At 36.9% G+C, this 14,399-nt stretch overlaps 1 protein-coding gene across 1 annotated transcript; it reads right to left on the reverse strand.

Moving 5' to 3' along the window:
* Positions 1–1,885: 1,885 nt before the first annotated feature.
* atp5f1b (ATP synthase F1 subunit beta) lies at positions 1,886–5,753 on the reverse strand. The gene is made up of 10 exons (XM_079393607.1): positions 5,506–5,753; positions 4,735–4,908; positions 4,472–4,646; positions 4,246–4,367; positions 3,276–3,460; positions 3,040–3,198; positions 2,830–2,952; positions 2,534–2,746; positions 2,242–2,443; positions 1,886–2,133 (listed from the first exon to the last, which is right to left on the reverse strand). The coding sequence occupies exons 1-10, from the start codon at positions 5,609–5,611 to the stop codon at positions 2,036–2,038; spliced, it is 1,557 nt and encodes a 518-aa protein (XP_079249733.1). The 5' UTR covers positions 5,612–5,753; the 3' UTR covers positions 1,886–2,035.
* Positions 5,754–14,399: the final 8,646 nt, after the last annotated feature.

A 14,399-nucleotide genomic window follows, 5' to 3' on the forward strand; every position in this document is an offset into this window, starting at 1 on the left:
GGAAATCATGTTCATCAAGTGTGTCCGCCATCCATCTGGATGACATGAAGGTGAGAGCATTGATAAAGCATGCTAAAGTTCAAAAATTAGGGATTATTTAATGCTTTAAAAGAAGTGTCTTATGCTCATCTAGGGTGAATTTATTTGATCAAATATACAGTAAAAACAGTAATATTGTGAAATATTATTACAGTTTTCTGCTTTCATATATTTTCAAATATAATTTATTCCTGTGATACAAAGCTGAATTTTCAGCATCATTACTCCAGTCTTCAGTGTCACATGATCCTTCAGAAAACATTCTAATATGCTGATTTAATGCTTGAGAAACATTTCTTATGCTGAAAAAATGTTGTGCTGCTAAATAGTTTTGTAGAAAATGGGGTACAATTTTTTTCAGGTTTCTTTGATTAATAGAAAGTTCAGCATTTATTAGAATATAATTTACTTACTGTCACTTTTGATTGATCATTTTCAATTTAATGTTTATTAAATATTCCCCCCCCCCCCCCCCCCCCCCCCCCAATCCCAGACATTTGAATAGAAGTGTATATTGTGACCAGTATAGGATAAAACATAACTCAACTGTGATTAAGACGCAAACGGCCTTCAGTTTTCAAAACTTAAATTAGCAAAACTTTTTAAAGGGTCTTTGAATTAATAACTTTCTTACTACCTGCAAAAAGCATTTTCTAAAATATGTCTTAATGGTAAACTATTTAGATTTCATGACAAATTAGCTTTTTTCTATTTGATTTTTTCCCCATATTTTAGGAAGAAGCGTGTATCTTTCTGGTGTGGTGTTCTTGTGCATGTATTCTCCAAGATCAGTGTACGTAACATTTCTCTGGAATATTTTTGCATTTGAAGCATATCCTAATTTGTTCATTGTACTTCTGTGTGTAACTGGAAAGGTGATGAAAGAGAATTTCTCTAAGGTGCCAGATGTTGAACTGCATTGAACATGCTGTCTCAGATGTGCAGCCTGTACCTGTTACTCAGGGTGAGATGCACAATTCCTGTTGCGACCTTATTTTCCCACCTGCATCTCTGACAGTTGGCTGCTCAAAGGTGCTGTTTTTGCTATATATTTACTATTGTAACCATCAAAACGACTTAATGTACAGTATTAAAAGTTTAAAAAAAAGTCACCTTCAGAGACCAAAGATGAAGCATTGATGAATTTTTGTTTTAATCTACTGATTTGAGGGCTTCTGTTTGGATTGATGTTGAAGGTAAAAATATTTAGCTGCACTATAAAGTTGAGCGTTTATGTAAAGGTGAGTGAGCTGATATCCAACATGGCATACTGCTGATTTGGATTTGCTATGGGGAGCTTGACAATAGTCACTGCCACATTTTGCTTATCCCAGCACACAATACAGATACATTTTGTCCCATCTTGATTAGAAAGGTGTCTTGCATGTATAAAAATAACTTCACACAACACAAAACACAGTAGCAGGTTTTCTATTAGACATGTAAATCAATACTTAAACCTTTATAAATGTGTCAGGAATCCACACTGGAAGCATTTAAAAACTAAAGAACCATTTGTTTGTTTTTAAAGCCTACTTAACTTTGGTTGTAGTTCAACAGTAAAAAAAAGCATTTAAATTTTTTTATATACACATAACATCAGGCTTATGGATCCTGTAGTATGATATTGAAAATATTGAGGTCATGCTCAAAGAAGCAAACACAATATTGTGTTTTAGATGTGATTTAAGGTGGACAACAAAGCCTTTACATATATAAAAAAAAAAAAAAAAAAAAAAAGGTAGGTGGCATGTAGATTTCAAATTAATTTACAGGTTTTAATTTAACGGATTAAACGTGATCTAGTAGGATTTATAGTGTTATGACACAGGACCAAGAGAAATGGTTCACGGTAAGACAGTTTTATTTCCATCTTCACAAATTGGAAACATTAAATAGAACTTCAGAATGACCAGCGATAAAGATACAATTTATTTTTGAATGTGACGTTACAAACTCCCTTTCAACCCGCCCAGACACATTTAAACAGACTAATTTACGAATGCTCCTCAGCCAGCTTCTCTGCCTTCTGGACGACCTCTTCGATGGGGCCCACCATGTAGAAGGCCTGCTCGGGCAAAGCATCATACTCACCTAGGGAAACAAACATTATGAGCAACACTGAATAAAAACCCAAATACTAGATTACCAAAAGTGGATGTAATCGAAACAGTCAAGACAAAATAGGACTTGATGACTGACCACCCAGAATGGCCTTGAAGCCTTTAATGGTGTCTTTAAGGGGCACCAGCTTGCCCAAGTGTCCAGTGAAGACCTCAGCGACTTGGAAGGGCTGGGACAGGAACCTCTGGATCTTACGTGCACGAGCCACAGTCAGCTTGTCCTCCTCAGACAACTCATCCATACCCAGAATAGCAATGATGTCCTGCAGGGACTTGTAGTCCTATAATGGAGAAGTGAGAACAAGGTCACTTATTGCAATTCAAAAACAGAGTTACGTGCTCAGATGAAGCCCATATTTGTTGGCACTCACCTGGAGAATCTTCTGGACGCCACGGGCAACATCATAATGCTCAGATCCCACAATATTGGGGTCCATGATACGGGAAGTGGAGTCCAGTGGGTCCACAGCGGGGTAGATGCCCAGCTCAGCAATGGCACGAGACAACACGGTGGTGGCGTCCAAGTGAGCGAAAGTGGTAGCAGGGGCAGGATCAGTCAAGTCATCAGCAGGCACATAGATGGCCTATGAGAGACAATGACACTGTAGAACATGAAGAGATCCACGAAGTGCAAGAGTGTGTGCCGTGCAAAGAGAAGGAAGCGTACCTGCACAGATGTGATTGAACCCTTCTTGGTTGTGGTGATTCTTTCCTGCATGGTACCCATGTCAGTGGCCAGAGTTGGCTGATAACCCACAGCAGAGGGGATACGGCCCAGTAGGGCAGACACCTATGAGAAAAACAAAGCCAGGTCAATAAAATGCTAAATTTAGAAAAAAAAAAAAAAAAAAGCAGTCCAAACGATCCTGACACTGACCTCTGATCCAGCCTGGGTGAAACGGAAAATGTTGTCGATGAATAGCAGCACATCCTGCCCCTCCTGGTCACGGAAATATTCGGCAACTGTCAGTCCAGTCAGAGCCACACGGGCACGGGCACCTGGGGGCTCGTTCATCTGTCCGTACACCAGCGCCACCTAATGGGAACCAAGAGGACCTTGTAACTTGCTGGTAGTAGATTTTATCTGGTGTATCATAGGAAATTTAGATGTACCTTTGAGGTGGTGTCCTTCAGGTTGATGACACCAGACTCGATCATCTCATGGTAGAGATCGTTTCCCTCACGGGTTCTCTCTCCCACACCAGCGAACACCGAGTAACCACCATGAGCCTTGGCCACGTTGTTGATCAGCTCCATAATCAACACAGTCTTTCCCACACCAGCACCACCGAAAAGGCCTGAGGAAATGAGATGCCTTTAGTTAGCTAAAGCATAGCGGGGTTCAAAATGAGTATAAGAGTCCTTATGCCAGCATTTAATTTAAACCACTAGTTCACCCAAAAGTTGAAATTTGCCATCATTTACTCACCATCACGTTTTTACAAGCCTGTACAAATTTACTTCTGAAGACAAGATGACGTTTTGAAAAACACTGGTAACCAAAAAGTTTCTCATCCCCATCGACTTTCCCTCAATACTATGGACGTCAATGGGAACCAGCAACTGTTTGGTTAAACATTCTTCAAATACCTTTATATGTACAACAGAAGATAGAAACTCATACAGGTTTAGAGCGACTTAAGGGCGAGTAAATGATCATTTCATTTTTGGGTGAAAAATCCCTTTAAGGCACAGAAGTTTCAAATGTTCTTAAAAAGCAGTTCCTTTATAACATCAAATACAATAGAAACTGTACTACTGTGGAATCACTATAATTTAAGACAACGTGTATTTACATGTTTTAAAATGTAACTTATGCCTGTGATGGCAAAGCTGAAGTTCATGGTCGGTGTCACATGTTCCTACAGAAATCATTCTAATGTGCTAAATCAGTGCTCAAACATTTAATCAAATGAAGAAAAGAACTAGATACAGTCTCAGAATTCTACGAATAGAAATTGAATTCAAAGCATTAACACTATGAATGTCTTTACAGTCACTTTTGATCAGCGTAATGCACCCTTTCTGGATTAAACCATTAATCTTCAAATTAAGCTTAATCTTAACAGTAGCATATACACACCGATCTTCCCACCCTTGGCATAGGGTGCCAGCAGGTCTACGACCTTGATTCCCGTGACCAGAATCTCCTGCTCGACACTCATGTCTGTGAATTCTGGGGCCTCGGCATGGATGGGGGCAGTCCTTGACAACAGATCATAAACAACATTAAATGATCTACTTTACAAGAGGATTAACGCTCCTTAAATGAGCTTGCAAACACTTGCTCCAGTGTTCATAATACTCACTGTTTTGTGGTAATTGGTCCTCTCTCGTCAATGGGCTCACCAATGACATTCATGATCCTGCCAAGTGTCTCGGGTCCCACAGGGATTCTGATGGGGGCACCAGTGTCAAGAACCTTCTGACCGCGCACCAGTCCCTCAGTACCATCCATAGCGATGGTGCGGACAGTGCTCTCACCTAAAGAGCAAAAATAGTTACTTTGCAAATCCGTCATGACTTTCCTCATTCAGATTTTCTTGATTGGGTAAAGCTTCAGTCTCGTTACCCAGATGCTGAGCCACCTCCAGGACAAGCCTGGTGTCACGGCCGGCCACTTCCAGGGCATTGAGAATAGGGGGCAGACCCTCGTCGAACTGGACGTCCACAACGGCACCAATGACAGCGACGATACGCCCGCTGGCGGCGGCAGCAGCTGCTGCAGGAGCGGCATAATCCCTGCCTGTGAGAGAGAGAGGAGAAAAAGCTGGATGTCGCATGAAACTGACCAGCTGTAATAGAAACATTTAAAAATATGCATATGCACGCACGAAAGCCTAGATTGATTAGTCACTAGTTTGTTTGCTCGGTGTCCTGAGAAATCAAAACAAGCTAATGAATGAACGCACGCAAGTCGATCATGTCGTGGATTTAAAAAATAAAAATCTAAATCTGATGCAATTTGCCTGCAATCTTCATTCATAGCGTGTAAAGGTTTACAAACGTGTTTGCATTAATTCGTGATCTTGTTCCACATGTTTATCTGTGACGTTACCATGACCTCGCGAGCTGCGAGCAAGCTAGCATGACAGATAAAGGTCATTCCGGTTTCCACACCAAACAGACTTAGTTGTTGTTATCAAATGAAGTGCTCCGCAGCGTCAGTTTATTTCCAACACGAAACAACATACGTGTAGCACATCTGGCGAACGCAATCGTTGAAAACGTTGACGGTAAAACTGTGCGGCCTTGTTGTCCGCATGCTGCCATTTAGCGGTGACGCTCCTGTCTGAAGAGCTGCTTTAAAACCAAGCGAATAAAGCCAACGAACTCTACTTACGAGAAAACAGTGCCGCTGGAGCTCCATTGAGAGCCTTCAGGGGGGTCACCCCGGGCTTGAGGGCTTGCAAAGCCCCGGTGCAGCAGCGTCCCACAGCTCCCAACATCTTTAAAATGGCTGAAGGTGGAATGGGGCAGAGGCTCGCCAGCTTATATATAGTGCCGCTTGAGTCCGACAATGCGCATGCGCAGCAGACATGGCGACACAGGAACTGAGCGTCTGCGCATGCGTCAGTGTTGAAGGACAGACTAGGCATCGTTACAATGAACTGAAATAGCTTTATAATGCATGTGCAGGAGGAACAATAATGTGGAAGATTTTGGCCTAATGTAATAGGTTTGCATTTACGTAAAAATAATGGACCAGAATAATACCAGAACGCTTTAATATTATTATTCTACAGAATGTGTTATAGATGTAATATCCACAGGTGGCAAATATTTAGGCGTGGTCCTCATCTGTTTTAGAGAATAACAAATATGAAATGCTTTTTAGCAGATCATATATATAAACACGAAACACTTTCTTGCATGTATAGTTTTGCCAGTGTCAGTGTTTACCAGTCTGTGTCCTCCAGGTGTCGTTGTTGTATGAACGTTATTCAGTCATCAATACTGAACATTTATTCAAGTTCAAGTTCAAGTTGAGCTTTATTGTCATTCTGCTACATGTGGGGACATACAGTGGAACGAAATGTCGTGTCTCGCAGGACCACGGTGCTACATAAATACAGACATACAACAATGAAGTAAAAAACACTATAAACCTATACACTACTAACCTACTGACAGATTTAACTATAAGTACTATATATATAAGTATTTACCCTATACAAACTAAACGAATAAAGGATAAAAAATACAACTATACGAATGCTTCACATAAATATTACCCTATACAAACTAAAAAATAGAAGATAAAAAATACAAACTATACGAATGCTTCACAAATACTGTACATGTGCAAGAGAGACATTTGAGTCAGCAGCTGGTTGGGGAACAGTTTGGTCACAAGACACGTATGGGTGACAATTGTAAAGTTGCTGTCTCTGTCAAGAAATAGCTTACATCTTATAATATGCATACTAGCAGTAAAATGTTGTGGTTAAAGGCCAATAGGCCTGTTATGATTTGTTCTGACAAAGACATAAAAACACAGTGATTCTAATGTTTTGTTTGATGTAATGGATACAAATGATTCTAAACTCAGTATAGTTTTCTTTTATTCATATTTAGGGTAAAACAGGGTTACAGAAAAGTCATACAAAAATGTCAACAAAAAACTTAATAGAGCGAATACCTCAAAGGCATAAGAGACAACACGTTACAAATTAAGCAAAAAAATATTCATATTACATTGATTTTTTTATTAAATATATTTTTATTGATGAAACTCGTTCAAATAAATGTTATTGGGGGTTAAATGAAAGTTTACAGATTAAACTGAGTAACTGGCTGAGTAATATGCTTTATGATCAATTTTATGTAACATATGAGATTTCGCAGTAGGCTACAAGAATGCTGTTCTTTGATACTGTTTGGATATATTTTATAATGGGTAAATATTAATATGCACTTATATGTAGGTTTCTGTACAGTTAATGCACTTCGTATAAAATGAATAAAACGTCCTATAAAACTTAGGACAGCTTGTTTTACTCTTTATAATCATTAATTAAACTTAAGGTCACAGACCAATGTCTAAAGGTGACAACAAAAAGCACCTCCAGCTTCACCATCATCACTAACATCAGTAAGGAATGTAGTTAATTACTCATTTTATTGTGTACATAGGTAAGATATAGATGGGTTTGGATACAAAACCATACTGATATACATTTAACAAACAATCACTGCAAATTATTCATTTATTTTAAATTTTATATTTTACAAAAGATAAAGTCGAACAATTCATGCAAAATTAGAACTCAAAGTAAAACTGGTAATGCTCATACCTTAAGTTATGACAAATTTTTGCAAACAACCTAAAACTGGTGATGGAAATAATATTAAGTGGAAGGGAAACTATATTTCAGTGCTTTTGAGAGCAAACACAAAGTTTCTTGGGGAAATGCAAATGTTTCTGCAAGTTCTAATCTAATTGCATTCAGATCACTTTCTCTTTGCCAGGCCAATTTTAATTGTCATTTGCACTGTTGCACAGTTTACACACTGAAGTACTCAAACAAAACCACTTTTTGAACGATGATTATTGCATTAAGAAATGCATTTGTGACCTTAGGATGCAGGATTTCGTTGACATGCTGCTTGCTGTCAAAACGAAACTGAAAATGTCTGTGCAGTCATATGCAGTTAATATGAAAATGTTTAAATAATAAATAAATAGTTAATTGGTCAAAAGTCAAGTCAATATTATTTGTATAGCGCTTTTAACAATGCAAATTGTGTCAGTTGTATCAGCTTGATATAAAACTGGGTGGATTTATATCAGCTTTACAGTTTGTCGAAATAGTGTCATTCTCCTCTGGCCAGACAAAATTAGCAGTTTAAATCTAGGCTAAAGCAGAATCAGTTTGTGCAAAGGACTCATCTGGTTCCTGTGGTCTTGTCCCGATGGCCGTCTTGGACACAGGGTCTTCACTGGGGATCAGTCTCTGGGGCTCATCTAGGTGTCCTGCCTGTCGAGGTCATCTCAAGTTAAAGAGATGGGTCTTTAATCTAGATTTAAACTGACAGAGTGTGTCTGCTTCCCAAACAGTGTTAGATAGATTGTTCCAGAGTTTGGGTGCTAAAAAGGATAACGATCTCCTGCCCACAGTTGATTTTGATATTATAGGTATTATCAGTGTAGTTTTGAGATCGCAGCGGACGTGAAGGACTATAATGCAATAAGAGCTCACTCAAATACTGAGGTGCCAAACCATTCAGGGCTTTATAGGTAATTAGCAAGATCTTAAAATGTTTAATAGGGAGCCAGTGCAGTGTTGACTGAACCCGGCTAATGTGGTCATACTTCCTAGTTCTAGTAAGAACTCTAGCTGATGCATTTTGAACCAGCTGGAGTTTGTTTATTAAATGTGCAGAGCAACCACCCAATAAAGCATTACAATAATCTATCCTCGAGGTCATGAACGCATGAATTAATGTTTCTGCATTTGATATTGAGACCATAGGTCGTAATTTAGATATATTTGGATATATAAGATGGACAAATGCAGTTTTACAAATGCTAGAAACATGTTTTTCGAAGGAAAGATTGCTATCAAAAAGTATGTCTAGGTTCCTAACTGATGACGAAGAATTAACAAAGCAGCCATCAAGTATTAGACAGTGATCTAGGTTATTGCATGCAAAAGTTTTTGGCCCAATAATTAACACCTCTCTTTTTTCAGAATTTAGCAGTAACAAATTGCTAGTCATCCAGTTTTTGATATCAACTATACATTCCGTTAGTTTTGCAAATTGGTAAGTTTCATCAGGTCGCGAAGAAATATAGAGCTGGGTATCATCAGCATAACAGTGAAAGCTAACACCATGTTTCCTAATGATATCTCCCAAGGGCAACATGTAAAGAGTGTAAGGGGCCAAGTACTGAGCCTTGAGGTACTCCATACTGCACTTGTGATTGGTATGATACCTCTTCATTTACTGCCACAAATGAACGGCGGTCAGATAAGTACGATTTGAACCATGCCAGTGCACTTCCTCTAATGCCCACATAATTTTTTTGTCTATTTAAAAGAATGTTGTGGTCGATAGTGTCAAACACGATGCTAAGATCCAGTAACACTAATAGAGAGATACAACCACGATCAGATGATAAAAGCAGGTCATTTGTAACTCTACTGAGAGCAGTCTCAGTACTATGATATGGTCTAAAACCTGACTGGAAATCCTCACTTATATCATTTTTCTCTAAGAAGGAACATAGTTGTGATGATACTACCTTTTCTAATATCTTTGACAGAAAAGGGAGATTCGAGATTGGTCTGTAATTAATTAATTCTTTGGGAACAAGTTGTGCCTTTTTAATAAGAGGCTTAATAACAGTCAGTTTGAAGGTTTTTGGGACATATCCTAATGACAATGATGAGTTAATAATACTCAGAAGAGGATCTATTACTTCTGGAAGCACCTCTTTTAGGATCTTAGATGGAACAGGGTCTAAAATACAGGTTGTTGGTTTAGATTATTTAACAAGTTTATACAATTCTTCATTTCCAATAGAAGAACATGAGTGGAATTGTTCCTCGGGGGATCTATAGTGCACAGTATCTGATGCAATACTGTGGCTGACAGCTGCATGGTTACAATTTTATCTCTAATAGTTTCGATCTTGGAAGTAAAGTAGTTCATAAACTACTGTGCTGCTGGGTAATGTCTGCAAAGGTGTGTATGGAAAGCCAATCAACCCATTTATTTCTGACAAAGAAATAAAAACACACATTATCTACAGCATGAGTAAAATATGGGAATATTAAATATTCATTTTAAAACTTATATTTTAGTATATTAAAATTGTATGTTTACTGAACAGATCATACCACACTCTTCTTGAATGCATAACCTATAATGCTTCAAAGTGCTGATCTCATTAAGACTGTTTAATGATGCAGAACAAGCAATTATTGGCCAGTGAACTATATTGCCATTTTGTAATGTCATCCAGCCATTGATTGTGTGCACAAATAGTCCACTCACATCCGAAAGATGGGTGAAAATCTCTGCTAAGTAGATCAACAAAAGTTTCAGTAAGCCACATGATGAAGGGATCAAAGACACATAGAAGTCTGTTACATTGGCTGTACCCTTATGTGCATGTGTAACATATATTGATGCGTCTCAGAAGCAGCAGTAATTGTGTTGTGTGCACAGATGGTGCAGCAGCACAACTGAACAAACAGGCTGTTATGGCACTGCCTGTTCATATTTGTGCTGTACGATAAGAGATTTCTGTGTTCGGTGTGATATAAATCCATTAGGGACAGGTAGGGTTTGATTAATCCCTCACATATCAGAGGCTGATTTTACATTAGTCTTGTTATTTGTGTAGATCTTTGACTGATGTGAGGTTTTTGTCTGTCAGGATTATCAGGAGGAACAGCTGTCTTAGTCCTTCCTCACTTAACATTTTTCAATGCGCTTATCATTTTTTTTCATCACAGTTTATTCACTCAGATAGTCAAATCAAATGTTGCCATTGTACCAGAATGAGACTCATTAACAGTAATTACTGAGTAAACAAACAGACAGGAAGAATATGAAGCTTATAATATGACAAAAGTGTTTGAATTTGAATTATTGACAAGTGTCATTTAACAAAACTGAATATTATGTGGCACTTAGCAGATTTTTTGTTCTGAATTCTTTGACTGCAAATATCCAATTTTAAAAAATACAGCTTCAAGTTTTCAAGATGAAGAAGAAATTCGGAACATTAAATTCAATATTTAAAATTCAAAGCGTAGAAATTCAGATCGTACAGAAAGTAGGTCAGAGGGCATCCACAGGGAAGAGTAGACGATCTCCAAAAAGTCGAACGAAGCCTTTACTGAGACCGGGAGGGGATATGTTCGGTTCACTTAGGCTAGATTTGTCCTGGCCACAACATATGGCACCGTGCAGGATCTCCGGCTGCGGGAAAAAAAAAAAAAAATCCTACATTTAAAAAAAACTTGTTGATATCACTTTCGAGTCCATGAGTTCGCCTACCAATGGTATGAGAGCAGCTGTCACTCTCAATCAAACTAACATTACTAGCCAATCAGAATGTGTTGCTCTTATAAACACGAGATGCGCATAATTGTTTAATGCGTAAACAAACCTGTGTTGACAGCAATTTGGGATTATCAGAGATGGATAAAATATTTTTCTCCAACCCACAGTCTTATAAATCCGTTAACTGATCGTGTCTTTTTATTTAATATTTAAATGACACTGTCAATAATTCAAATGAACACAATTCAAATTCAAATAGTTTTGTCATATTATAAGCTCCATAGAAGAACAGCAGATATAGTGTTGAACGTGACACTGAAAGACACAATAAAACAATAAGACAAACTGAGATGCTTTGGAATGGGTTACAAATCATTAACAATTTGGAGAGACATAGCCTAAGTCAGTTTGAAACGTCCATTATATTTATTAATTAGGATATACAAAATGAAACAGCAGAAGGACATATAATCTTGTTTTACAATAGCAATATTTCTGGATTTAAGTATAAGGATGCACAATATATTTGCACCAGCTGTTACCAGTTGACAGATCAGTCAATAATGAATCTTTAATTATTCATGTTTATTTTCTCTATTTGTACAGTTATATTACATATACCATCAGTTAATGCTTGCTAAATCTTTAATGACATTGTTAAATGTAATGTTTACCGAATCTTAAAATTAATATCCTTTTTTTAAACTGTACATTACAGCGTTGTGATGCTTGAATTCACTTGTAGCATTTGATATTAGAGTGTTTTATTTGTAATTTATGTAGACTAAATAATATAGAATTTTAATATAACGCGGACACAGCATGAAAATAATTAGCAGCTTATTAGTATTGTCAATAAATGTAAAATCTGTGCATCTCTAGCTTCTAAAATCTGTGCATCTCTAGCTTTTTATCTAGTTATTTTATATTTCATAAAATAACTAGATAAAAAAGTTAATCAAGACAAACTTTAGGTTGGCTTGAGAAAGCCTAGCCTTAAAGTTTAAAAGTTTAAAAGCAGTTGTAAAAGCTTGAAGTTTGAAAATGTAGATGGATGGATTACATAGATATTGTTGCTAGCATGTTTTTAGCATGATTAGCAAGTCACTAGCAAGATACTAGCATGTCACTAGCATGATTAGCATGTTGCTAGCATGATAAACAAGTGACTAACATGTTGTTAGCATGACTAGCAAGTGACTAGCATGTTGCTAGCATGTTTCTAGCATGATTAGCAAGTGACTAGCAGGTTGCTAGCATGATTAGCATGTTGATAGCATGATTTCCAAGCTTCTAGCATATTGTTAGTATGTTTCTAGCATGATTAGCATGTCGCTAGGATAGATAGATAGATTAATTAGAAATAAGCATGTTATATGCATATGCAGGTTGGTAGCATGATTAGCAAGTGACTAGCATGTTGCTAGCATGTTTCTAGCATGATTAACAAGTGACTAGCATGTTGTTAGCATGACTAACAAGTGACTAGCATGTCGCTGGCATGTTTCTAGCATGATTAGCAAGTCACTAGCATGTTTCTAGCATGATTAGCAAGTCACTAGCATGTCACTAGCATGTTTCTAGCATGATTAGCAAGTTACTAGCATGTCACTAGCATGTTTCTAGCATGATTAGCAAGTGACTAGCAGGTTGCTAGCATGATTAGCATGTTGCTAGCATGATTTGCAAGCTTCTAGCATATTGTTAGTATGTTTCTAGCATGATTAGCATGTCGCTAGGATAGATAGATTAATTAGAAATATTAGATAGATGAGTTTGAATGAGTTTGAATGGATTAGAAATAGTACATAGAAGGGAAGTCTGATTGAGTCTAATGGGCTTCAGTTTGTTTACGTTTGAATTTTGACAGTTGGAGTTTGAATATGAATGAGTTTGAATGGATTAGAGATAGTACATAGAAGGGAAGTCTGATTGAGTCTAATGGGCTTCAGTTTGAATTTTGACAGTTGGAGTTTGAATAGTCTTGGCTCATCTGAACATTCCATGAATGTAAGTCTATGGGATTTTTATGATTTTTAATATTCATTTTTATGAAAACTATAAGTCGGATCAGTTAGAAAAGATATAGCACACTAAGTGAGACCAGTCTGAAGAGCTGGGCTGAGTTTGGTGGTTCTAGCTTGAAAGCTCTAGGAGGAGATGCGTTCAGAAATTTGGCTAAGAAGAATAATAATAAGCTTAAGTAGAAGATCAGTAGGTTGGCTTTCTCAAGCCAACCTAATAATGTGAAAGGTACAACTAAACAATTTTATCTTCAAAAACACATTCCACAATCACACAGATAACAATGTTCTTTAACAGAGACTCGACATTGTATTGTATACATGTGATATGCATGCAAAAAAGGGAAATGGAAAATATATGCATGCACGCATGATAAAAAAAAATCAGAGGATTCATGTACATAAGTAAAATCAAGCATTTCCACTGCAATCTTATAGTGTATAAGGTTGATCTTTTTCTTTTTTTTTTTTTTTTTTACCCGGCCTGTCAGTAACACAGATAACACATGACAGTACGTATGTGTAGCTATGCTATCATCATTCACAGCCTTTTTTTTTTTTTTTTTAATATTTTTTTTTATATATTTATTTATTTTTTTAATTAATTAATTAATTAAATTTTATATACCCTTTTATTTAACCATACTATGACCGACAAGACCAGGGGACAGAGAAAACAAGAGAGAGAAAGAAAAAAAAATATATATATATATAATAATAATAATAATAAAAAAAAAAATAATAATAATAATTATAATGATAATAATAAAAATAATAATAATAATAAAAAAAAAAAGGAATTAGAAAACAAAACAAACAAAAAAAAAATTGTGGATAAAGTCAACAGAGAAGGGGGAGAGAGAGAAAAAAAAAAAGAGAATGGGGGATAGAGAGAGAGAGGAAAAAACAAAAAAAAAACAAAAAAAAAAACAGACAATTTGCTTCGATACCTGCTGACAAAAAGAGAAAACAACAGAAGACACAACAGAAGACACAACATCAGAGAAACTGCAGCAACAACCAACATCTGTATGAATCACAATAAATTCTAAATGTTAAATGTTATTGAGCAACACGCATAACTAATATTACAAAATAAGTTTTGAAGCAACAGCTGATCAGAACAATGTGTGTCTGTGAGCACCCGTTTTTACACCAATGTGAATGCTTGAGTGTACACCTGTGTGTGTGA

The sequence above is a fragment of the Barbus barbus genome (assembly GCF_936440315.1).
Source record: "Barbus barbus genome assembly, chromosome: 35".
Taxonomy (NCBI): domain Eukaryota; kingdom Metazoa; phylum Chordata; class Actinopteri; order Cypriniformes; family Cyprinidae; genus Barbus; species Barbus barbus.